The sequence below is a fragment of the Mirounga leonina genome, unplaced genomic scaffold, assembly GCF_011800145.1.
Source record: "Mirounga leonina isolate KUSES-001 unplaced genomic scaffold, KU_Mleo_1.0 Mir_114, whole genome shotgun sequence".
Taxonomy (NCBI): Eukaryota; Metazoa; Chordata; class Mammalia; order Carnivora; family Phocidae; genus Mirounga; species Mirounga leonina.
This window is the reverse complement of record NW_023270265.1, coordinates 27,211,113-27,236,848: the sequence shown is the minus strand read 5'-3', so window position 1 is coordinate 27,236,848 and position 25,736 is coordinate 27,211,113. Positions and strand designations below refer to the sequence as shown.

General features: G+C 38.5%; 1 protein-coding gene across 4 annotated transcripts in view; it reads right to left on the bottom strand.

Annotated features, from left to right (window-relative positions):
* The window catches only part of BTRC (beta-transducin repeat containing E3 ubiquitin protein ligase), a 169,618-nt gene that overhangs the window by 17,505 nt on the left and 126,377 nt on the right, over positions 1–25,736 (bottom strand). For all 4 annotated transcript variants that reach the window (XM_035027496.1, XM_035027505.1, XM_035027513.1 and 1 more), the window contains 6 exons: positions 12,397–12,628; positions 8,166–8,352; positions 3,449–3,545; positions 2,652–2,789; positions 2,063–2,181; positions 141–390 (listed from right to left, as the gene is read on the bottom strand). In XM_035027496.1, the coding sequence (XP_034883387.1) occupies positions 141–390; positions 2,063–2,181; positions 2,652–2,789; positions 3,449–3,545; positions 8,166–8,352; positions 12,397–12,628 (1,023 nt within the window). The remainder of the gene's footprint in view (positions 1–140; positions 391–2,062; positions 2,182–2,651; positions 2,790–3,448; positions 3,546–8,165; positions 8,353–12,396; positions 12,629–25,736) is intronic.

Sequence of the window (25,736 nt, the reverse complement as noted above, 5' to 3'; positions counted from 1 at the left end):
CTTTTTACACATAGACTAGTGTCTGAATTAAATATTAAATTACTCTACACTGACATTTAAATATGAAATTTCCTTTGATCGGATTTTCACATGAACTCCCTTACTCTATGTTGGGGACTTACTGAAAAATGCCTCATTACCTTTATAGTCCTATCTCCAGATGCAGAAACGATGTACTTGTCATCAAAGTCTACAACATTGACAGCAGCTCGATGTCCGACGAGCACCCTCCGGAGGGTGATGTCAGTTGGGGAGGCCATATCCCATACAGCAATGGAACGGTCTTTGGAGCAAGTCACCATCATGCCATTATTGAAACGCAAGTGCAGAACTGCTTCACAATGGTGAATCAAAGTGTTTAGCATTTCACCTGTATTTACATCCCACACCCTGGAACAAACAACATTAAAAAGGTTATCTGAGGTTTCGAGGGTGCTCCTGGCTATAATCCTATTTGACCACCACATTCCCCACACATCCCGCCCCATTTTCATAATTAGTATTACACTCTACTCTCTAGCAGCTTTGAGGCTGAGGTGAGGTGAAGAGTTCTGATGGACCATGGGGAAGTGATAGACAGAGGGCTGGACTAGGAGAGCAGGAAAAGGAAGGGATAGGATGCTGCCAATGTGAAACCCTTAAGACACACTACTTGAAATCTGGGTGAGTTATGGGGAGTAGGAATGAAGATGCAACCACCATCACCTACTAACTGGGCCCAGACTTCAAGATTATTACAAAACTTCTGACATTCAGTCTGATACCTTTAATGAGATACATTTTAAAGCAGGCATCTGATCAGTAAGAGTAGCATTAGTGTCCCACGAGTAGCCCTCAGGAAGCAGAACTGACACAGGCCAAGAAACTTCTGTAACAGACTTAGTACTACGGATTTGAGCCTAATAACCCTGGATCTTCGATTTCACCATACCGGCCAGGTGCAAGATGAACTATACTCTAAGTCTGAGGCCCTATTTCTGTGCCTTGAATGGGGGGTAGAGATCAAGAATAGCCATCCTGTTGTAAATGGGGACTTAAAGCAGCAGGGTGTGGGACGTTTGGATAGCTTGAGAATTTTGTGTGATGATATATTTAACTTTGATTACTCTCTTTTTGTATATTTACTTTGATTTTCATAACACATTTTATTTCCTTTTCCAACTTAACCCCATCTTTTAGAAAATCATTTTGTCCCTTACCCTATAAATGATGTTAGTCTCTACAATGTTTTAGCTTCCTTGAGGCACTCCACAGCATCAAGAAATGTTAAATGTCGGTAACTGTAAGAACTGAGTTTGCTATGCCTTTAAGTCAAAAGATAAGAAACAGGAACAGCCTTTTCTATTCACAGAGGATAATTTCGAATGGTAAACATTTAACTTCAGAGAATCTAACAACGCAGTTAACTGCCTTTTTTTGTATATATTTTTTTAAGTTACTTTTGATGCATTATGTTTTCTAAATCCTTTAGCTTAAGGCAAAACTCCTAACAGAGGTTTCCAGCAGTGCTGCTGGTACCCAGAACTCAAGCTACACTGGACTCCAGCAGCATAATGGCTGTGTCATCAAATCACTAACGCCTCTGGAAACTGAAGGCCCCTCCCTGAGTAAAGCTTGCAATTAAAAACTGCAGGGACAGCAGGGGAGGGGCTGGCAAAGAGAGAGCATTGCTCACCTGTACACATTTTAAAGGAGATAATGCATGTCTATACCGCAGTTGTAACCACCTGAAAGGAGGCTTTATTCCATTCACATCATTCCTCTGTGAGTTGGTTTTTGTAAAGAATGCAAGGTTTATCAAGTTTCTATAATGGATGATTCCCCCAAATTAAAATAGAATACATAGTTTCTTCAGTGTGCAAAAATGTAAACTTGCCTTAATCATTCCTAAATCAAGGTTTCTAGGTGGACACAATGATGTGGAGAGCTGATGGTTTATTCTTCTTTAGTTATGAAGTTTCAGAACTGTGTTCATGCAGTTATATACAAAATTACTATCTATGACTAAGAACAGAGCAGATCTGATTTTCCAGAGTTCGAAAGATCATTGGAAATTTTCTACCTGACCGTGGAATCCGATGATCCAGTTATGATCACCCTCTCATCATACTGGAGACACAGGACAGAACCCGTGTGGCCTGTGAGAATTCGCTTGCATTCCAACGTGCTTTTATCCCAGATCTAGGATGGCAAACAAGATCCTTTTGATCAATGTGATAATGGGGTGCTGCTGAGACTTGTTGGCTTTATTATGTGTTTAATTCTCCAAAAGAATCAAAGCCCAGAGCAATGTGGAATGCATTCTTTCCTACAGGTATAGCTAAGCACTATATATATGTGCCTTCAATACTAATGCAGACTTTATCCTTTTCATTAAGGAACAGGGGTAGCCCTATAATTATGTGAGGCTCAAAGGAGGAACAGCACATTCAGTGTACTTTAGACAGAGTTTAACCCTAGGACTATCTATCTGTACATGCTTCTGGCGGGAAGCAGGTAACTGTCCTTTGATTCTGGCTTTGGGACTGGAAACAACCTAAAACTCTCATTTACTTTCTGGAAATAATGCTTAGAGATGATGTTTGGACTGCCTTATTAATGTGGACACCCTTGTTCATTCAGCTACCTTCCCATAACTAAACAGACCTCACCTTGATTGTGTTGTCTCGAAGGCCGCTTACTATCTTTTGATCATCATACTGTAAACAGTAAACTCCTTTGCTTGTTTCACTTCGACAGTGGATTCTCTGTAAACTATGTCTTCCACATCTCCAGTTAGATTCTATTGTCTGAGGAGAAGGAACGGTAAAGAGGAAGTAATTAGGAAAGGACTAGGACTAAATTCTTATCTGACTTTCATGGCAACCAATGACAAATGCTCAATGCTTCACTCTATTAAATATATAGACCTTAAGGCAAACTAAAAATGTTTTTAAAAAGCCACTGTTTAAAATTATGTAACATTTTCCCATTTGCAAAGTTATTAAAGATTTATTTTCTAGAGCTCTGCTGCATATAACTCATTCAATTAAATGATAAACTGGTGGAAAGAGGGCAACAGAGGGCAAGCTATGAACTACATAAGGTTATGTGCTCAGTGCTCCTCATACATATGTGGTGGCCATTTCTACTAGTGAACTTCCAGGAAGGCTCAATTCAGAAGATATCTGAATATCACATTATAAGTGCAACTTCAACAGTCTCACTGCTATTGCATGAAGATATCATCTTCTCTCTCTCATTTACCTACCAGTAAACAATCTTTACAAGCTTTAGAATTTTTTGCCTGGCAATTCACTATATTTTACCTACCCTATTTACTTAGAAGAAATTTATTTTTAACCTACATTAATAAACCTTAATGGGTTTGCTGTAACAATGCTGTAACTGAAGAATGCTGATGATTCTCTAGTATTTGGCAAATACTCAAATATACATAGATTCTTACCTCAATGTCTTGTATAATTTTAGGATAAAGTGCTCTATAAAAAGAGTTGGGAGGAGCATTCCCATCAGGAGGTTTGTTTTTGAATAAATACTGTCCCCTAAAAAACAACAAATATTTCCCAATAAAAATCATAGTATTATACATTTACAAGGAGCTTCATAGTACTTCAAAGTGTTTTCACAGTTACCATTCCATATAATATCTATAACTAGCCTGGAAAGGCACGAAGCTAAGCCTGACTTCAGGAGTCCCATGTCAACGAATCACTTTCTGGGTTCTGAGGAACTAGGTCAACACTGATTGTCAACACGATGATTTGCAATGTAGCCATCACAGTATAATGTTATAAGGTCACCAAACAGAATACGTATAATCAGAATTTATCAACTGGTCTTTCAAACCTCTATAACACATAGATTCATTGGTCTTATCTTTTGAAAATTTTGTTGGTGATGGTAACTACTATCTCTGAACTGGGCACACGCCCCACAGTTTTTGTTTTTGTTTTTTTCCACTGAGTAAAGCTGTGCCAGCGTCAGTGGAGCCTAGCATCGTGGCAGGGAGAATGCCTCTGTCGTGGAGATCATTTTTTCTAGACTTCACTTACATGGGGTAAGGTGTGGTGGCAGCTCAGGCACCTAGGCTGCTCGTGATCGGTATAGCTATGCTTTAAAAGGAAAAATTCAGTTCATTTCGACAGAAGACAAAGGGAACACAGGAGTGTCCAGCAGCGGGTACAGAAGAAGACAAAGATGCCTAAGAGCACTGTGCTATCAGATCTAAGGCATGACACTCTTCCACAGGTGTGTCCCTGGCTATGCACAGACATACACTTATTTATTGCCTCTCCTTGATTCCAGTGAGCAACATTTGTTAGTATCTCCTTCCTTATGACAGCACATCTCTGGAATACTCATATCCCAAGCTAGATCTTTGCTACAAAAAAAAAATCAGTAAATGGCAATCACTTCCTGCTGGGTAAAAAATTTAATTCCTCATCCTGAAGTTAAGAACCCACCAAACACGGTGTGGAAGCTAGTAAACTCCACTATGGGTGTACTAACTGCTGTTCTCACTGGCACTGTGCCTTGCAAAGTGGAGATAGGCAGAAATGCCTCTGAGTGTAATCCTGGCACCAGAGAAATCATGTTTTCTCTGGGCCAGTCATCCACTCCTCCCTCTATAGCTCCATTACAATATAATTAATTGTTCAGTGTCTCCAGGAATGCTTTTCCCCTGCCCTCTTCCTATTATACACCTTGAAAATTAGTTGAGGAAATTTCCTATCAGGAAGGTAGCTGGCTTTCACTTCTGTGTTAATACAGGAAGGGAAATCTACAATGGAGAAGCTAAAATAATAGTTTTTAAAAGGGGGCTAATAGGAGCAAGAAACATGATACCCCAACATAAAGGGCAAACAAGACACATTATGAAATAATTCTAGGTTACAAGTACACTTCCCTGAACAATCTTATTCTGTAAACACACTGCAAGCAAACAACAGATTCGGGATGAAGAAATTTTAAGTCTGGTTAATAATTACAACTTCCGAATTTCAATTCCAACATCCTTTCATGAGGTGAGAATCACTACATTTATTTTGCAGATAAAGAAATCAAATGTCAGGGAGATTAGGTAACCTGTTCAAGGTCACATAGCCAGCGAGACACTGGAATTTGAATCTGACTTTAGAGCCTACACTCTTAACTACTTTACTGTCTCCAGGGGCCACCATCCTTCATAGATTCCTGTCCCCCTTTTAATCTCTGGCAATTGAATACAGGCATCCCAGGATTTTCTTCATACATAACGAAACTATCTCTACATCCCAAGAAAAGAGAAAACTCTGATCTCATTTTTTACCTCAGTGTATTTTTCATGCCTTGCCAAGTATCTAAATTTCTTTCAAGTTAAAGGTGCTACAAAAAAAGGTGGCAAGGTGTTGAAAACTGGTTTTTCAGTCTAGATCTGTGTTGTAAGTCAAAAGCTTTTATGATGGAAGCTCTCCGACAACAGGGACCACTTCTATATGAAATGCCTAGTACCTTTGAGAATGTGAGTACATGATAAATGCTAAATATTAAATTTAGAATGTTACCATAAAATGTGATCTGCTGATTAAGAAAATGGGCTTCCCCAAGTGATCTTTTATTATACTTTTAAGAGTTACCATTACTGAACAGAGAGAGCACACTCAATGTTGTTATTCAAGACAGAAAATGACAGAGTTCATGTCATGAACTGTCAAATTCATCTAGATATAAAATACAACAGTGGAGTAGAAGTTAAGCCCAAAGCTTCATTAGAGAACTAGATTTACTTATTTATTTTTGGTTGGAGGAGATGGAAAAAACTTTCAAAGCCAGCATTTGGGGAAAGGTATAACAGAAAGACTTTATTGACACAGTAGGCTTAGTAAAACAATCTGAAAGAAGATGAGAAAGTGATCATAGATTAAATTTTTTAAAAAGTGGGGGAGGACACTAACACAAGAAGAAAGGCAACATTTAAAAATAGAAGCAGCCACAGAAAGTCAAGGGGATATTAGAGGAGGTCTTCATGGTGTGGACAAATACTTGTAATTTCACGGGGCTCTATCAAGCCAAGATGACAAATGTGGCCAAAGACAAAGGAATATGGTCTGAACTCCGAAAGATACTCAAAAGAACAGGAATGGGTTCCTGTGGTTGAACAGACAGCAGAGAGAGTGATAATTAATACTGGATCCTAGATTATTCCTCAGCCATCCCTTCACATACCCCTTTAAAAGGCCAAAAGGCCATCTTTTCAATGATCTTCCTTCCTTTCTTTGTAACTAACATAACAGATCTTGCTATTTACTGCCACCCCCAAGCAAAACTGTGGAGCCTACGCTTATCTTTGGCATTTTCACATGCATCTGCCTTCTTCTTGCCTTCAAAAAAAGAAATCAGTAAACTCCCAATGTCTGATAAAGGTTTACTGTTATTTACACTCCAAATGGGAGCAAAGGATATTTTAACAGGGAAGAAAACCATTATCAGCACTATGGGAGTGAATAATCTCTGTGATAGAGATTTCAGGCCAGGAGTTCCAATTTGGAGGAGAGTCTCTTTTCTTTTCTTTTTTTCCCATGAGGGGTAGTGGAATATTCCTAGCTATCCTAAAATTCTCCTATGTCATCAACTGCTCTATATCTAAGGCTGGTCCTGACATGCTTAGCAAAATGATGGACTTTGAATCCCATACAACTATATACTTTTTTGCTTTTTTATACTATAAAGAGTTTATTTCCAAAGTATGAAGTAAGTTATGAAAAGGCTTCGGGTTTTTCTATATAGTGAAGTGAGAATAAGAAAAAACATATTTGGGAAGAGTAACACTTTGCTTTCATTTATTCATTTTTATATAGCCAAAGAATTGCCTGACATTTGCTTCCTTTAACTGAATTTGAGAGAAATTTTAAAGTCTTCCTAATAGCCAGAATGACAAAAATTTCTTGAAGCATTTGGTATAATACTTAGAGGTCATTATGTTTATTATATATTAATGAATTTCAAAGATGCAACAACAAAAAAGAAGCCAACCATATTTTAATGAAAATTGCTAAGAAAAGCTGATCCTCTTTTCTTAACTGTTTTGTATCTCTTTATGGTCCAAGATAAATAATTGATAAAATTAATTGCCTAAGATATCCCTTAGCACACATATGCCTACTGGTGCATATCTATCAGCTAAAATACTTAATATGTCACCTTTATTTTACTTATGAAATATTCACACCTGACTTTCTTATAGTGACATTCTAGAGACATCCTCTGAAAGTACATATAGAAGGCATCTTCCACAAGTTCGAATGAAATGGTACCTTTATGTTAAAAGAACAACAAAATTGGTTAAGTCTCTTAGGCTGCTAACTATATAATGCCTTAAGGAATTTGGGATTAAGCAGTATAATCTTGAGAAAATATGGGTCTTATGAAGGAAACAGTGATATACACTAGGATCCCACATTTCACTCTTTCTGATGGCTAGAGTTCTTATTCTAGTTGAGTGTAAAAATAATTTTGATTACAAAGGTGAGAAAACACCACAGGCATGGATTAAAGACAAGAAATCTTCTGAAGGAGAAAATACTTATTTGTTCAGGATTGTTTCAGGCATCTGATGGCTTCTGTGTGATTTGAAGTCACCTGTCTTACAAACTGCCTATCAGACCTTTGTCAGGACACTAGTTTCTGCCCAGAGAACAGAATGCTCTAAATGGAAGTCAGTTTTTGGGTGCCTGGGTGGCTCAGTTGGTTAAGCGACTGCCTTCGGCTCAGGTCATGATCCTGGAGTCCCAGGATCGAGTCCCGCATCGGGCTCCCTGCTCAGCAGGGAGTCTGCTTCTCTCTCTGACCCTCCCCCCTCTCATGTGCTCTCTCTCTCTCATTCTCTCTCTCTCTCTCAAATAAATAAATAAATAAAATCTTTAAAAAAATAATAATAAATGGAAGTCAGTTTTTAATAATTTTTGCAAAGCAGTATTAACACATTATTATGTCACTTATCAATGATTGGTCAGAAGAAAAACAGCTAAGTACATGTACAAATATTTTACATTTTGTGCTATAAACCAGCTGAATCATTATATTAAATGATAAGCAGTCTCACTGGTTCCCAGTGTTATTCCAATGATTCTGAATGGCCAGGTCCTGAAGCTCATCTATAATAGCAAGAAAGTTAAAAGGCTCACCACCCTCTTCGTTCTGCCAGGCCTCTCCACAGAGAATCTGTCCTGACCATTCTCTCAATGAGCTTCTTCCATAACATGCCATCAGATGTCACTCGGTACCATTCCTTACATACAAGTTCAGCAGCACATAGTGATTTGGCATCCAGGTATGACAGAATGTTCTCAGCAATGTGATCCAAACCCCGAGCTGTTGGGGGGTGGAGGCCAAGAAGAAGAATATAGGTGGTGAATGATTTTTCACAAAAGGTCCTTGAAAACAGAACAGCATTTATTCTGCTCTGAAGGCACATCATTGTCCCTAGTGTGGTCCGGTTTCTTTTTCAAACAGAAACTTGGGTAAAATGAGTGTCAATAATTTTTCCATAAGGTTACAGAAATGAACAGTATTTTCCATCTTCCTTTAGATAAGGAAGTTAAAGCTAACAACCAGCAAACCCCCCAAGACATTAAAAATAAAAAGGATTCCAGAAAACAATTCACATCTATCTATATGGATTTCAGCACTAGGGGATGTTCTATGGATGGCATCTCAAAGTCTGTGATTCAGACCCCCCCAAATCTCTATATTAGGTCCATTTCTCATTCTGTTTCTATTACTGCTGCAGTTCCAAAGCTGTTCAGTAAAAGAAATATCCTTTAAATGTACTGGAGGAGAGGCACTAAGTCAGAATGTGCTGGGTTATAGAATTTTGGGCATGCAGAAAGGAGAGAAGAAGGAAATACAGATTGGTATAGGAATATCCCGAGAGGAAAGACAGAGAGGTATGTTTAAGTTCAAGTATGAGTTTAATTTCAGATGTTTAAAACAACTATATTTGACAGTAGTTGCTGCTATAAAACCTAAATGACAGTTGACCAAAAAAACAAAACCAAACAAAACAAAACTCCAGGCCAATAAATAACTTGGTTAGCATTTCAGAGACCGTTTTGTAGGATGTACAGAGGAAAACAGTGGAAGTAGATCTTGGGCTGCCTAAACTGGATGCCCTTCCCAATTAAAATACTCTACCACCCAAATCTCTACTGAGGCCTCAGAGGACTAGATCCTATAAAATAGGATGATCATACTAATAAAGCTTTTGGCTGCTGTTCTAATTCACAAGTGAGACAAACACACTCAAAGTTATTTCTCTTTCAGGTTACATATCAGAGGTTTGCTAAAGACTTAAATAGTGCAGAAGGATTCCTTCATACTCCGACTCCCTGAGGCACAAACTTAACAAATAGGAAAGAGAATACCACATTTCATTTTGTGCCTTTCCCTTGAATCACACAAAGACACACTTGGACGCCATTAGCAACAATCCAAATGTGCTTAAACATTATTTTAATTATAAAATTGTATGGATAGCAGTCACATTTTTCAGCAGATTTGGAAAAGAAAGCATTAAATGGATTTTGTTTGGCTGGCATCACATGTTCATATTTAAGCATAAGCAGATGGAGGCATCCATCACCTAATTCTTATTAAAGGAAAATGACTATAAGCCAATTAAAGATATAATAATTAGTTCTTCATGCAAAAAACAGTGATGGTACAATTCCTGCATGTTTAAATTGAAACTTTCTACACCATCAGAAGTTTCCAAAATCCACTCCTGTGTTTTTAATGGCTATCATCAAATTGTTCCTGATCTTTCACTGTCCCTACAGTAAGTCTTTGGAAGTAATTTCACCTAACACTCCAAACAAACCCATTACATTAATGGATTATAGGCATTTCTGGACGTAGTTTGGTTTACTAAATGTAGCCAGATGGTGTAGGTTTGTAAGTTAAAATGGCCATAAAACATTAGACTGATGATTTAATACCTTATAAAGTGGTCAGCAGATACACACCAGGGATCAGGATTAGGCAAAGGATGCACAGGTCTAATCAACTCCTGTTCAATTCTTAGTGGTGGTATATGCTTGAGATAGTAGCATGTCTCGGAAATTGGGGAGAGCACAGTAATGAGGTACACACAGATTGTTCACACAATGAAAACTGTTTGCCTATGGCTCAAACAAAATCCAATGAGTGAAAAAGGGGCAGAAGTCTATTCTATTTAACAAAAAATATAGGTAAAAATTTAGCTTTAAAATGGTTATTTCTAAGCTATAAATAGGTATTTCTTTTGTTTTAAAGGGTGATTTAAATTCCAATTTTGGAAAAACAAATTAAAAAAAAGATAATTGGCAAAGATTAAGCAAAGTAGTAATACACAGTTTTGCAGAGGGTTGGTATATTTTTCATAGAGGACAGTTTGGCACAAGTATTAAATCTTGAAACTGTTCATAATTCTTTAATATAGGAATCCCACTTCTGTTATTTTTTCCTAGGATGCCCAAAAGATCAGTGAGTAAGAATGTCCACCACAGCAAAGTTTATAGTAAGAAAAATATTTTGAACTACCTAAATGTTCAAAAAAGGGGTTAAATAATATGAGCTTTGGCCATCAGAAAGAATATGTAATACTATAAATAATTATGTTTTAAAAGAACTCTTAGGAAAATACATTAAGAGAACATAGTAAGAAAAAAATGCTACAAAAACATATGATCCCAGCTTTAGAAGGAAATATACACAACTAGAAAAAATAGTAAGGCCAAAATATTAATAGCACATTAGCAGCTCTCTCTGAATGGTGGGGTTCTGGGAAATTTCATTTTTATATTTTAAACTGTTTTGAATTCCCTAAATTTCCTATAACTTCTGTAATCAGGAAACTGAAAAAAAAAAAAAAAAAAAAACCAAGATATGATATTTTATAGATTCACTCATCTTTGTACTCTATTTTCTTCTTTTTTTGAGAGATAGAATGCTAGCAAGCCAGTGTGGGGGAGGGACGGGGGAGAGAGAGAGAATTGAGCCCAAGGCAGGGCTTGATCTCCCGACCCTGAGATCATGACCTGAGCAGAAATCAAGAATCAGACGCTTAACCTGACTGAGCCACCCAAGCACCCCTGCACTGTATTTTCTTCTAAAATAAACTTTTTTTTTTAAGATTTTATTTATTTATTTGAGACAGAGAGAATGAGAGAGATAGAGCACACGAGAGGGGGGAGGGTCAGAGGGAGAAGCAGGCTCCCCGCCGAGCAGGGAGCCTGATGCGGGACTCGATCCAGGGACTCCAGGATCATGACCTGAGCCGAAAGCAGTCGCTTAACCAACTGAGCCACCCAGGCGCCCTAAAATAAACTTTTAACAAAGAGGACAACCTTATGTTTTCTTGAGATAGCATTTGCCCCCAATACTGATGTCTACATAGTGTCCTAGGATCACCATATTGAGCATTCAGTAAAACCACATCATCCTCCCCCCACCCACAAAAGTACTTTAAGTGTGTGTGCGCATGTGTGTATTTATTTATTTTATTTATTTTATTATGTTAGTCACCATACAATACATCATTAGTTTTTGATGCAGTGACCCACGCTTCATTGTTTTCATATAACACCCAGTGCTCCATGCAGTATGTGCCCTCCTTAATACCCATCACCAGGCTAACCCATCCCACGCATGTGTGTATTTAAACATATATATAGTTTACGAGAGCTATTTGGTTACTGAGAACAGTGAGACTGCAAAGCCAGGAGTTTACATATTTAATGTCATAAGACTCCTGAGATATTTTTCTTTCTAAAATACTCAATGAAAAATGTTTCCTATTCAGTCCTATAATTTAAATATTCTGTTGATAAATTCCCATAGAAATCTAAATCCAGGGCACCTGGGTGGCTCAGTTGGTTAAGCGACTGCCTTCAGCTCAGGTCATGATCCTGGAGTCCCAGGATCGAGTCCCACATTGGGCTCCCTGCTCGGCGGGGAGTCTGCTTCTCCCTCTTACCCTCCCCCTCTCATGAGCTCTCTCTCTCTCTCCCAAATAAATAAATAAAATCTTAAAAAAAAAAAAGAAATCAAATCCAAGTATATAAGTTAGCATATCTTAAAAACTAAGACATATTATTGAGTAACACTTCAGAAAATATATCATTTGCATCTCTGAATGGGTTAAGAACAGGATGACTAGAAGGGCATGAGATATGGAGAAGACAGTGGAAAGAGGAGTCTCTAATTCCAGAGTGTGACCTGGGGTATTTATACCTCAAGAAGGTACAATTAAAGGACTCAGTTTATAAAAATCAAGCCAATAAAGACTTTTAAAAAGAGAGATGAAGATCCAGTTCCATTACCATTGTAACATGTTTTCCAGGCAAATTAATGGCCCACAAATACCCGTAGACATACCTGGCAAAGCAGTTATGAAATCCCTCTGCAACATAGGTTTAAGATACGAGTTTATGTGCCCATGTTGGTAATGACACATTTGGGATATAAGATGTTCCACAAATTCCACTTGATCGGACTCTGACCACTGCTCAAAATATTTGACACACAGTTCCTTTTCCTTCTCATAGCTTGCTGAGAGTTTTCGTTGCTTGGGCACAATCATACTGGAAGTGCCATTGGCAAGTTTTGTCTGTAGAAGGAGTGGATTAAAAGAAACAAAAAACAGTAACTATCGAAAATGAGGGAAATAAATACTTTTCTGATCTGGCATGCTATGTTACGTCTGTATGTTGGAGCTCACTCTGTTACTCATTAAAATGAATTGGATTTTTGTGAACAGCGATTACATGGAAAGCCACACAAAGACCACAGTAAATTGGTAAATCAGGAATAATGCTGGACAACTAGGCGTCCATTTCTAAAAGTTCACAAGAAGATATTATTTGGACATCTACACATGAAAACTGAAAGCTGAAAGCAGGTTATTATTACTAGCAAGTGAAAAAGCTAATTTGCTTTTTCTTGTATACACGAGTTATTGGACATTTATACAATTACTTACTCACAACTTCTTTTTTAATATAAGAAACCTTCCATGCAAAGAAAGGCTGATGAATAATTTGAGACTCTAGTACCTTTGGAGATAAAGCTTTACTGTAACATTTATATGCTCAATCTACCCTTTTCCTTCTAAAAAAGAAATCAAAATTACATGCCATAAAATCTTTTTATTAATTAGTTCATTCAGTAAATATCAATTGGACACCTACAATGTGTCAAACACTGTCCTAGGTGCTAGGAATACAACACTGAACAAAAGTAATGGTCTCTATCATCAGGCACTTATACTGTAGTGTGTACAGCAAGATCAAACCATTAAACAAATAAATGGAAAATACAATGTGGATAGTGCTATTAAGAAAAATAAGGAGATAGAAAAAAATGTACGGGTTATTGTAGTAGGCAAAATTCTAAGATGATTGCCCCCAAGATTCTTGGCTCCTGGTGTACACATACCTTCTCTCAGCTATGCAAACAAACACATAGGTACTGCTTTGATTTAATTAAGGTGCCAAATCAGCTGACCTTAAGATAGGGAGATTACTGTGATGAGCCCTTTAAAAGCAGAGAGTCTGCTCCAACTGGTTGCTGAAGAAGAAGGGGGACCACATGGAAAAGGATGTGGTCAGACTCTGGGAGCTGCCAGAGCTGCCAGATGACAGCCAGTAAGGAAATGGGGACCTCAATCCTACAAAGGCAAGGAACTAAATTCTGGCAACAATGATCTGAGAAGAGGATTTTCCCTCAGAGCCTCCAGATGTGAATTCAGCCTGGTCACCATCTTCATTTCAGCCTTGTGATACTAGGAGCAGAGGACCCCCAGCCATGCTGTGCCAGAATTCTGACCTAGAAAACTCTTGAGCTGATGAATGGGTGCTATTTTAACCTGGTAATTTGTTATGTAGCAATTAAAAAAGCACAAAAAAACTAATATAATTATTTAAGTCTGAGGGGTCAGAGATAGTTTCTCTAAAGAGATGACATTTAATCTGAGACATGAATGAAATGAGGGAACTAGACATTTTGTCACATGGGGGGAAGAAAGGTCTAGGGCAAGGGGAATTTGAGGGCAAAGGTCCTGGGTGGCAGTCTGTCTGGCATTTTCAAGGAACAGGCAAGAGGCCCAGGGTGGTTTGAAACAAGTGAACAAGGAGAAGTAAAGTTGGAGTAGTCCAAGCCAGATCATCCAGGTCATTTAGGTAGCGGTAGCTAATCTCCAATGATGGCTTGAAACAATTCCATCCCTCCCTGAACATGAATGCTGTTCCTCCCATGAAAAGGTAGAGTTTTATCTTAGCTTTTGAATCTGGGCTTTGGCTAACAGAATGTGGAGAAAGTGACATTCTAGGACTCCTGAGCCCAGGCAGCTTCTGCTTACTTCTTCTAAGAGCCCTGAGCCACCATGTAAGAGATTCAGGATACCCTGCCGGAGAGGGAAGTTGGGAAGATGGGAAGCTATGCAGAGAGAGGGGTCACATGGAGAATCACCTAGAAGCCTGAGAGTAACATGATCTGACACCTTCTAAAAGGATCACTACTGTGTGGAGAACAGACTGTAGGGGGCATGAATGGAAATAAGGAGACTAATTAAGAGACTACTTCACAGTAGTCCATGGAAGAGAACAATCTTTTGGACTTGAGGGGTTGCTATAGAGGTGGTAAGAAATAACTGGGACTCAATGTATATTTTGAAGGCAGAGCAAACTGAATTTGCTGACAGACTGGATATGGGGTATGAGGAAAAAAAAAAAAAAAGAAGACAAGGATCATATGCAAGTTTGAAGGCGGGGACACTAGGAGAAGATCCAGAAATCAACTGAAACTTTTGCTGCTCTGAAGAAAGTTGGCTTTCTTTAGAGGATATCACAAAGTGGTACAACTGGGTACTTTTCAAAGTAATTTGATAGATCTTCGGCATATTTGCCTGAGGCAATCCCAGTTTGGCAGGGAGGCCAATGTTACTATAAAGCTTATACCTGCCTGGACATATTTAATGTACCATAAAACTATCAAATTTGGATAATCAACTTCTGCTATTTAGGGCATAGGCTGGCTTAATTTCTAAATGTTAAATCCTGCATATAGGCTTCTTTACAAATGATTCCCGATACACGTCTGAAAGTATATTTTCAAGAATGGCATAAAAAAACTGACACCTGTAAAGAGCAAGCCCTGGTGGGGCGCCTGGGTAGCTCAGTCGTTAAGCGTCTGCCTTCGGCTCAGGTCATGATTCCAGGGTCTTGGGATCGAGTCCCACATCGGGCTCCCTGCTCCGCGGGAGGTCTGCTTCTCCCTCTCCCACTCCCCCCTGCTTGTGTTCCCTCTCTTGCTATCTCTCTCTCTGTCAAATAAATAAATAAAATCTTTAAAAAAAAAAAAAAAGAGCAAGCCCTGGTGTATGGAGTTGGATGTTTTCTAGCATAAATGCCATTGTTGTCTATGATATAGACTAAAAATGATTAATAAGAACCTTGTTGGATACAGGCCTTGGGGGGCTTCAGAGCTGCCTTTTGTGTAGGTTATTTGTTTGCATTTCAGAAAAAGAAAACTTTTGAAATATGAAGTAAGATTTAGTGAGCTAATGAATGGGGGTAGGTGTACAAGCTTCACCAGATGCCACCTCTCATCTCAACAACCCAAACCTCCCACTCCATCATCTTTTATAAATTTGTCCTTTTGTCTTTTAAAAGGTAGAAATGGACCGGAGTTGGATGCTACCCAGGGTACTGTTTTCCAGAAATGCCAGTAACAGAGAACAATAATCAGCATGGTAATGAAATGATTCTATTTATAACCTTCAAGAAACCAGATGTTTCTATAATCACAGGGAGTCATGCTTTGATCAGTAGTTATCAGACTAGTAACAGAAAAAAATGCCTAAGGATTTTACAAGTTTGATTATCCCACTGCAGGAGCTAAAGTTCAGTCAGGACTTTACTTTATATATATATATAAAAGATTTTATTTATTTGAGAGAAAACGAGAGTGAGAGAGATCACAGAGGGAGAGGGAGAGGGAGAAGCAGGCTTCCCTCTCAGCAGGGAGCCCAATGCAGGACTCGATCCTAGGACCCTGAGATCACGAAGACTGATGCCCAACCAACTGAGCCACCCAGGCTCCCCAGGATTTTCTTATATTTCCAATGATCAAATCATAAATGGGACCTAAAACGTTTGGCTATTAGAAATGAAGTATAAACTGAGAGTTCATGAATTTACCAACTGTCTAGGCTACTCCAGCTGGTATTGCATTTTAGTTACTACCCCAAAACAGAGTATTTCTCTGTGAGGTAGAAAGACACACACCTCAGATCCATCATCACTTTGAACGAGTTACTTACTCTTACCACTACACCACACTGTATTAAGAGCTTTGGTCCTACAATACAAAGACCTGGTTTCAAATTCTAGCTCCTCAATTTACTAGCTGTGTGTCATGGCATAAACAACTTGATTTTTTTCCCCTGAGTCTCTGTTTCCCTCATCTGCCAAATTACAGGATATATTCCATTGGGTTTTTGTGAGGATCAAATAAAATAATCTAAGAAAACCATGCTTAGCTCACCACTTGGCACACAGTAAAATGCTCAATAAATCAACACTCTTAATGAACTTCTGACACTTCTGGAGTTGGACTTTCCCTCTCCTTTTGAAAATACATCCTTCTTTCTCACTGTGTAATATATATTTTTCTGTTTTAATTTTCATTGCAGTATAATGCACATAAAATGCATAATCTCAAGTGTATAGCTAGATAAATTTTCAGAATATAACTAGCACCTAGAACACGAAACAGAGTGCCATGAGCCTTATGAGCCCTGCCTTGATCTCCTTTTATTGGGTCACTAGCCCCACCAAGGGTAAGCACTTCACTTACTTCATTTTTGTAAAAAATGTACTTTTTTTTTTTTTTAAAGATTTTATTTATTTATTTTGACAGAGACAGAGACAGCGAGAGAGGGAACACAAGCAGGGGGGAATGGAAGAGGGTGAAGCAGGCTTCCCGCTGAGCAGAGAGCCCGATGTGGGGCTCGATCCCAGGACCCTGGGATCATGACCTGAGCCGAAGGCAGACGCTTAACGACTGAGCCACCCAGGCGCCCCAAAAATGTACTTTTTAAAACTGTTTGCCTATACAGTTTACAGTAGCATTTAAAAAAATATGGGTGCCTGGGTGGCTCAGTTGGTTAAGCAACTGCCTTCGGCTCAGGTCATGATCCTGGAGTCCCTGGATCGAGTCCCTGGATCGAGTCCCGCATCGGGCTCCCTGCTCGGCAGGGAGTCTGCTTCTCCCTCTGACCCTCCCCCCTCTCACGTGCTCTCTCTCTCAAATAAATAAATAAAATCTTAAAAAAAATTGAAATAAAAAATAAAAAAAAATGTAATACTTGGGAATAAACTTAACATATGTGTTAATACCTGTAACTGAAAACAACAAAACAGTGCTGAGGGAAATTTAAAAAGACCTAAATAAATGGAGAGAGATACTATGTTCACAAATGGGACTCAACATGGTTAAGATATTCATTCTTTCCAATCGATCCACTGAGAAGAGTCAGTGCAGTATCAATGGAATTCCAGCAAGCAAACTAACAAGCAGATTCTAAAATTTGAATGGAAATGCAACGGACCTAAATGTTAGCCAAGCGATCTTGCAAAATAAAAACAAAGATGGAAGACTCACACCACTGAATTTCAAGACTTAACAATAAAGCAATAGTAATCAAGATAGAGTGACTTTGGTGTAAGGACAAACATGTAGATCAATGAAACAGAATACAGACTCCACAAAGAGACTTACATATGGCCAGCTGATTTTTGAGAAAGGTGCTAAGGTAATCCAGTAATGAAAAAATGATCTTTTCAAAAGATGATGTTGAAACATCTGGATACTCATATAGTACTATCAACCATGTACAAAAGTTAACTTAAGTGGATTCTGGACTTATGTGTAGGAGCTAAAACAGAATGTCTAGAAGCAAGCATAAGAGAAAATCTTGGTACTCTTGAGACAGGCAAACATTTCATACACAGGGCACAAGAGCACAGACTTTTTTTTTAAGGAAAAAAATAGATAAATTAGCATCTGGCAAAATTTTAAACTCCTGATTTCTAAAAGAAATAGTTAAAATAAAAATACAAACCACAAACTGGGAGAAAACATTTGCAATATATACATTTGACAAAGGATTTGTATCCAGAATATATAAAGAACTCCTAGAACTTGGTAATAAGAAAATAACCTTAGTCTTTTTTTTTTTTAATGAGCCAAAGATTTGAATAGACATTTCACAAGAAAAGAATCATGGATGTCCAATAAGCCCATGGAAAGATGTTCAACATCATTAGTTACTAGGGAAATGCAAATTAAAATCACAATGAGGGGTGCCTGGGTGGCTCAGTCATTAAGCGTCTGCCTTTGGCTCAGGTCATGGTCCCAGGGTCCTGGAATCGAGCCCCGCATCGGGCTCCCTGCTCCGCGGGAAGTCTGCTTCTCCCTCTCCCACTCTCCCTGCTTGTGTTCCCTCTCTCCCTGTCTCTCTCTCTGTTAAATAAGTAAATAAACTCTTTAAAAAAAAAAAATCACAATGAGATACCACTACACGCAAGAATGGCTAAAATGAAAAAGACTGAACAAACCATGTACTGGCAAGGATGAGGAGCAATTGGGTCTCTCATACATTGCTGGCAGTAATGATTAAAGATACAACTACTTTAGAACACAGGGAGCAGGTTCTTATAAAATTGAACACATACTTATCATATGACCCAGCAATTCCTCTCCTACAAAATGAAAACATTTTTACACAAAGATTTGTATATAACTGTTCATAGCTGCTTTATTTAGAATAGTCCCAAGCTGAAAAAAAATCTCAATGTCCAGCAAGATTTGATAAGAAAAAAAAAAGAGTTGATAAGCAAATTGAGATCTATCTGTAAAACTGAATAGTATTCAGCAATAAAAGGAATGAACCACAGATACATAAAATCACAAGTATGAATCTCAAACACACGCTGAACAAAAGAAGTCAGGTACCAAAAACTCATACTTTACAACTCTACTTATATGAAACTCTAGGAACAACAAATCTAATTTATAATGATAAAAACAGATCAGTGACTGACTGGGACTGGATGTGGGGATCGGACTGACTGAGTAAGGGTGCAAGGGAAGTTTCTGGGGCAATAAACATGTTCTATAGCTTGACTGTTACACAGCTGTATGTATACATTTGCCAAAACTCATCAAACTGTATACTTAAAATGGGTGTAATTTTACTGTATGTAAATTATATTTTAATAAAATTGAAACTTCTAAGGATAGAGTATTCCTAAGGATAAATGTCACTGCAATATTAATTTCATTTGTAACTAAGATATTACATTTATAGAGAGCTCAGGAGATAAAGGTCTTTGTTATCAAGCCTCTTCCCTCAATCATTCTCCCAAACAGATTTTTCTACTAATGGCTAAAGTAAAAGTAGCAAAATTTCAATTTGAGAACCTTTGAAAATCCACAAGGGCACAGTGAAAAGTTCCATTATTAAAAAATCAAAAGGTTGTATATTAGAGTGTATGGGAGAAAGGGTAATGGTTACTGGTGGCAACAGAATTGATTTGGTTTTCCCAACAAAAGCTTGATGACTCAACCACTACGGTTCAAATGTCTAGGAAAGCGGACAAACCACCTCAGTTTAATGGTAACACTAACTTTCTGCCACCCCTGCACAGCTCTTCTGCTTTTCTGTTTACAATGAACAGTTAGCTCCAAAGGAAAGAAAAGAAGAAGCTGTCAGGTGACAGGTACATAAAACGAAAGGACTTAAGTATTTATACGGCTGTCCTCAGCTTAGTCCTCAAAGGCTAAAGGCTAACATTTCCCACCCCCCACCCCTGAAAAGTATTACAAGCACCACTTTCAAAATTACCATGACTTTCTTTGAAGCTGGGCCAGGAGGGGAAAATACAGACTTCAACTAGCCTAACCACCACCACTGCAATATCAAGGGTGCTCACTTTGCTAACTGTATTGTGTGTAGGTTGGAAGATGCAGCATGGACTGGCTGAACCTGATCGTGAATTGACAGATGTTTCCAGTCGGCAATCAAACCCTGCTTCAACCAGAGGGAAGGGTGTGGTAAGTAGAGAAAGAAAAATGTTCCAGACACAGGACACCCTTTGGAACTGGGGATGTAAGGGCTAGATAGAGTAATATTTATGACTAGAGAGAGGCAAATGATATTTAAGGATTCTCTCTGGCCATAAGAAGGGCTTTGAGAAGGGGGCTTGAAATAGTAAATGGGGATTAAGGAGTGCACCTGCTGTGATGAACACTGGATGATCAAAATAAAAGCTTTTAAAAAAGGGCTTTGAGGAAAGACTCAGGCATTGAAACCCATTGTAGGGGAAAGGGGATATAATGCTTAAGATGATGAATGAGTCTAAGAATAAAATGGGCAAGGGTTGTACTGGGGATAAGGCTGTAGCCTAGGCGGGATAGCATAAGAACTTCGACTAAGGCTGGAACCTTAGAGTTATCGATCAACCACCATCCATTTACTGAGTTACTCCTCTGTCTGGGTACTTTTCTAGGTGCTATTGAAATTGTAGCACCACAGTTTCTTTACCTTCTCTAGAGAGGAGTGGAGGGAGAATATATAATAAATGCGTTAACTTCAGAAACCAATAAACATTGTCAAGAAAACGAAATGAGGTAACATAAAAAAGGGAGGGAATAGTACAGCCTACTGTAACTGAGGTGGTCATGAAATGACACAGAAGGAGTTAACACTGGAGCTGAGATCTGAATAATAAGGGTCAGTCTCCTGAAGATCTGGGAATAGGCCCCCAGACATGAAGGAGTCAAAGGTGTGTTCAAGTGAAAGACAGAAAGAATGCTAGTATGGCTGGGGCAGAGTGAATGTCGGGAAATGAGGTTAGTGAGGTGGCCTGGGGCCAGATCACAAAGGCTTTCTGGGCCACAGTAAGGAGTCTGGATTTCATCCTAAGTGTAAAGGAGAACCCCTGGAGGTTCTGAAGGAGTCAAGTATGACATCATCTGATTTATCCTTTAGAAATATTTATACTAGCTGCCATATAGAGAATGCTGAGGGGATAACAAGAGCAGGGGGCATGAACACAGGAAGACCAATTAGCAGGGCGATAAAATAATCCAGGCAAGAGGTGATCATGGCCATGATTAGAAGAGGCAGATTAGGAAGTATTTGGAAGAAAGATATTTTATCCTCAAGAGAGGAAGGAGGACCTGTTGAGAATACTAAGTTTGGGTTATAATACACATTTATTTCAGTATAATAATTTACTTCTTCAATAGGGCTGATCCTTCAAATATTTAATCTGGTTATTAACCTGGAAGGGGAGAGAACCAGGGTTCTTGTTCCTATGGCCAGAAGAAACAAGATAAAACACTCAAGAGCTTTGAGGGGGGGTAAAGGGAGGATTTTTAAAAAGTCTATACTATACCCTCTATTGGCTGTTGCCAGGTTTTAGTTAAATAAGAATCTAAAAGCACTGATTACATTTTTTCTTACTGTTTTTCCTTGATTTCTTTGTAAAAATCTCTCTTCCATAAGTTCAACATTGTCTTGGCTAAATTAAAAAGAGATGGTATTGTCTGCATTTTGATTAGGACCAAAAGAGGTAAGTAAGCACACAGAGGGATGGGGCCATGGTGATGGCAGAGAGATCCACAACAGCTCTAGAGCTCCCAAAGAGCTAGGACAGAAACAAAAAAGGAACCCAGAAAGGTTAAGGCCCACTGGCATTTGGGTATCTTTTATTTAACAGGGGTTTTCAAGAAAAACTGAAAGGATCTGGCCATAAATTGAACGTGCAGAATGAGAGGAAATGAGTGCTCAAAAGTGGGATCACAGCTTTTACTGTTCTAATTTTCAGTTAAAAAACCTTTATAACTTTCAGCGACCAAAGAAGTAGTCCATTATCCCATTCTCTTTTGGGGGGCGTGGGGAGGGTGGAGTGAGAGTGCAAATGAAAAGAAAATGGTGGCTCTACATATAGAATGGGACATACGTTTCAACAGAAGTAAACATCACATTTCTCGGTGGGATTATTATATTAATATTTTAACAGCTTCTACTAAATATGATTACATATTAGGTGAACTCATAAATATGTCAGATCTGATTAGTGAACATGGAAGACAGGAAGGGGCAGATTTGTCAGCAGAAGGAAAGTTCACATTATGAATCTGGGTTCTAATAACCAACAAGAAAAAGCCTGCAATCACTTCAATTCTTTCAAATAAAACTCACTAGAAACAAGCTCACAAATAACCCAGTAAATATGGTTATTTTAGACTGGACACTTGCCTTTTTTTTTTTTTTTTTACTAATTATAGAAAAAGCCATATAAAAAATTCACCAAAATCAAAACAAAGCCATTTTGATTATTTCCAGGTTTCTGGGGCAGTTAAAGAGATAAGATAGTCACTTAACACTGTTAGGTTTCAAAACTGGGGCTCTCGTTTCTGTAGTGGGTTCCCTCATGCAACTTCATAGCTGCCAGGGCAATAGGTTCTTTTGTTCCAAACCAAGAAATTCACAGCAGCTTAATTTACTGCTGTATTATTATAGCTACTAACTACACACACCTCCAAGGCTGGTAAACCCACTGATGTAGGCAGTGCCACCTTAAAAGGATTTTTGGATGGGTCTTAGTGATGGGGGGAAAAAAAGGACATGTTTAATTATAAGAAATGATTGAAATAGGCACAGACATACCCCGGGTGCCTCTGCACTGCAGCAAGCTCTAAACTTGTTATCGTTAATGGTTTAAATTTCACTGTGCTAATCATTTCAGGACACAAGCCTTTCTTGATAATCTAATGAATTATTCCAACATCCTTCAGCAAAAAAAAAAATCCTCCATGACAGCACTAATTACAAGACGTTTTCCCAGAGCTTATGTAAAATATGACAGAGCAGCAGCTTAGGGAATTGCAGAAAACTGCTTCTAATTTCCACTGAGAAACTGACAAACACCTCTCTTTCATCTCTCCCAGCTCTCAAGTAAGATTTAACTTTCTCATTTAGTTAATTACCGAGTGAGGATCATCATTTCCCCGGATCGGAGCGGCACAGAGCCTTTATCGTGTTAACTTGTGAACTTGATCGATGGCTGCTGCTAAAACTTAATAACTTCACCCTCTGGCAAATTGTAAGATAAATATAATAGGAGAAACTCTGACAGTAAAAACCTGCCAGAAATGAGCGCTGTGTTTATGTTTCTTTGCAGGCAGCAAAAAAACAACCGACAGCTTATTACTGGTTGCGTGTTACTTATATTTAAAAGACTCCAGGCAGTTAACTTCCTACGTACTGTTAAAACTTTGCTCACAAGATGAGGAAAAATGGGAAAAAGCACCAGTAATGCAGACTTGGGGAAGTGAGGAAAAAAGAAGAAAAGGGAAAAACAAAAAAACAAGCCAAACGAACAGGGAGAACGGCAAGACAAGAGAACAAATATACTGTGTAAACTCTTTTAAAATGTTATGTTTATCATATAAAATGTCCAACCTGCATAAATAGGCATAAAATTCTTAAAAAGAAAAAAGAATTCAGGACTTCTAAGACAATGTATGAACTATATCTAGGAGCAAAGCAAGAGAATTTTGCTCACTCACATGTTTTCAATGACCGTAAGTCCATGCCTGAAGAATTCAATTAACTGCATAATTTCTAGATCTCTTTTCAAAAACCCCTGCAGCTAGAAAACCATTCACGAACTACACCATTTAACCCTTTCTTAAATGAGCACACTATAGCTAGGAAATGCGTTAACTTTGTCTCAAATAGTCCATCTAATCTTATGTTCACCTGCCACACTTCAGCTAGCCAATGAGAAGGAAATAGTCTGGAAGTTTTTCTTTTGGTCAAGCTTGAATCTGAACTTGGAATTGTAACACTTAACTATAACAGAGTTGATATCACAGCCTAGTACAGCATGAATTCTATGCCTTTTATAACCAACAGCACCACGGGCAGTAAACAAGGTCCAATAATGAGGCATAACAAAAATAGAATGGCTGCTCACTAATACCAGTTCCCTCTAACCCCTAAAACTGGTAACAGTGCTGAAAACAAATCCATGTACAAATCACCAAGTCTGTCACACTGACAACCCTCACAGTATAGAAGATTGCAAAAAAAAAAAAAAAAAAAAAAAAGAACTAAAATTTTGGGGAGGGCAGAGAAAGGCAGAAAAGGTCTTGTAGGACTTTGAGTTAAGTCTAACTCGTGCGACTGTATTTAACATCCATCAAGTGCTATGATAGAGCCAATAGCTGAAGGCTTCATGCTGCTGTCCAAGGGGCCACAGTTTTGAAAGTTAAAAGGATTTGGAAAACTAAACTTTAAAATAGCAAACCAAATGCATACTCGCTAGAGGGTCAAATCTGATTCTTCATTTTGTTTTGTTTTTCTTTTCATTAAATAAGGATCTAGTGGGGTCAAGCAGAGAAAGACTGATTTGTTTTTAAAAAACAGCATTTATGATAGACACACTTGCGACAATATGAAAACCATAGAAGCACAAAAAACATAAAAATTGCCCATTATTTCTACAATCAACAAATTAAGAACTTACATTTTGGTGGGTATATATCTTTCTAGTCTTAAATATATATATATATATACCAGTCAATTATTTGATGTATAGGGGAGGAGGATGTTTCTGTGCCATCTAGAGGACTTTTTTTGGTCTATAACATCAAATTAATCAGAGCAGGCAAAATTTATCTCCTTTGCTTCAGAGAAGTCAAGATCTGATCCTGGAGGATAGAGAATTACAGATCACTGTGACTGTGGAGAGGAGGAGAGAGAAAAGGAGGGAGAAGAGGAAAAAGGAGACAGGAGGGGGGAAGGCTGGAGGAAAGGGAAGGGGGGGAAGAGAGAAGTATCGTGAGAGAAGGGGGAGAGGGAGGAGGAGAGGAGAGAAGGAAAAGGAATGACAAAAGTGCCTGGGGATAGGGGAAAGGAGAAGAATTGGGCGCTTGGGAGGGGCGGGGAGGGACCTGAAAGAGCTGGGAGAGATAAGCAGGGGTAGGGAGAGATGGGAAGGAGGAGAACAATGAGGGGCTAGGGAAGAGATGGGGAGGTATGTAGAGAGGGAGAGAGATGAGAGGGACAAGAATAACAAAGGACCTAGCATTGCCAAGTTCACCTGCAATATGCTCATTGGACAAACAGGTCCTCTCCCACACAATAAACAATGAACATCAAGAGGGAGAGGAGATGAAAAACCATTTTCCTAAACCACTACTTAATGTTTCAGGCAGAGTAATAAAGTTTAATTGTCTGGAATCTGGTTGCTCTTTCTGTAAACTTTCTCAGATAGAGGTTGCTCATCTGGATGTTAAATAATGTTAATATTACCAAAATAAAATTTCCGTGATGGAGAAAGTTTAAACTAAGAGTCTTCTCCCCAACTTCCCCCTCACATCCTCCCTTTATTTTAGCATTAGAAAGTTAAGTCCTGCCATAAATAATGGGGAATGGATGGAAGCATTGGCTGCCAGAGGAAAACAGACACACACACAGCACAATTAAAAAGTGTACATGGGGAAAATATAGCCAGTTTTAAATAAGGAAAGAAAAAAGCTGCCCTCCACCTCTTTGTGCTCTAATCCTTACATTTTTGTGTCCAATAAAAAGGTCTCAATGACTTGGTAAAACTTGCTCCTGAAGAAAGCCTTTGAGA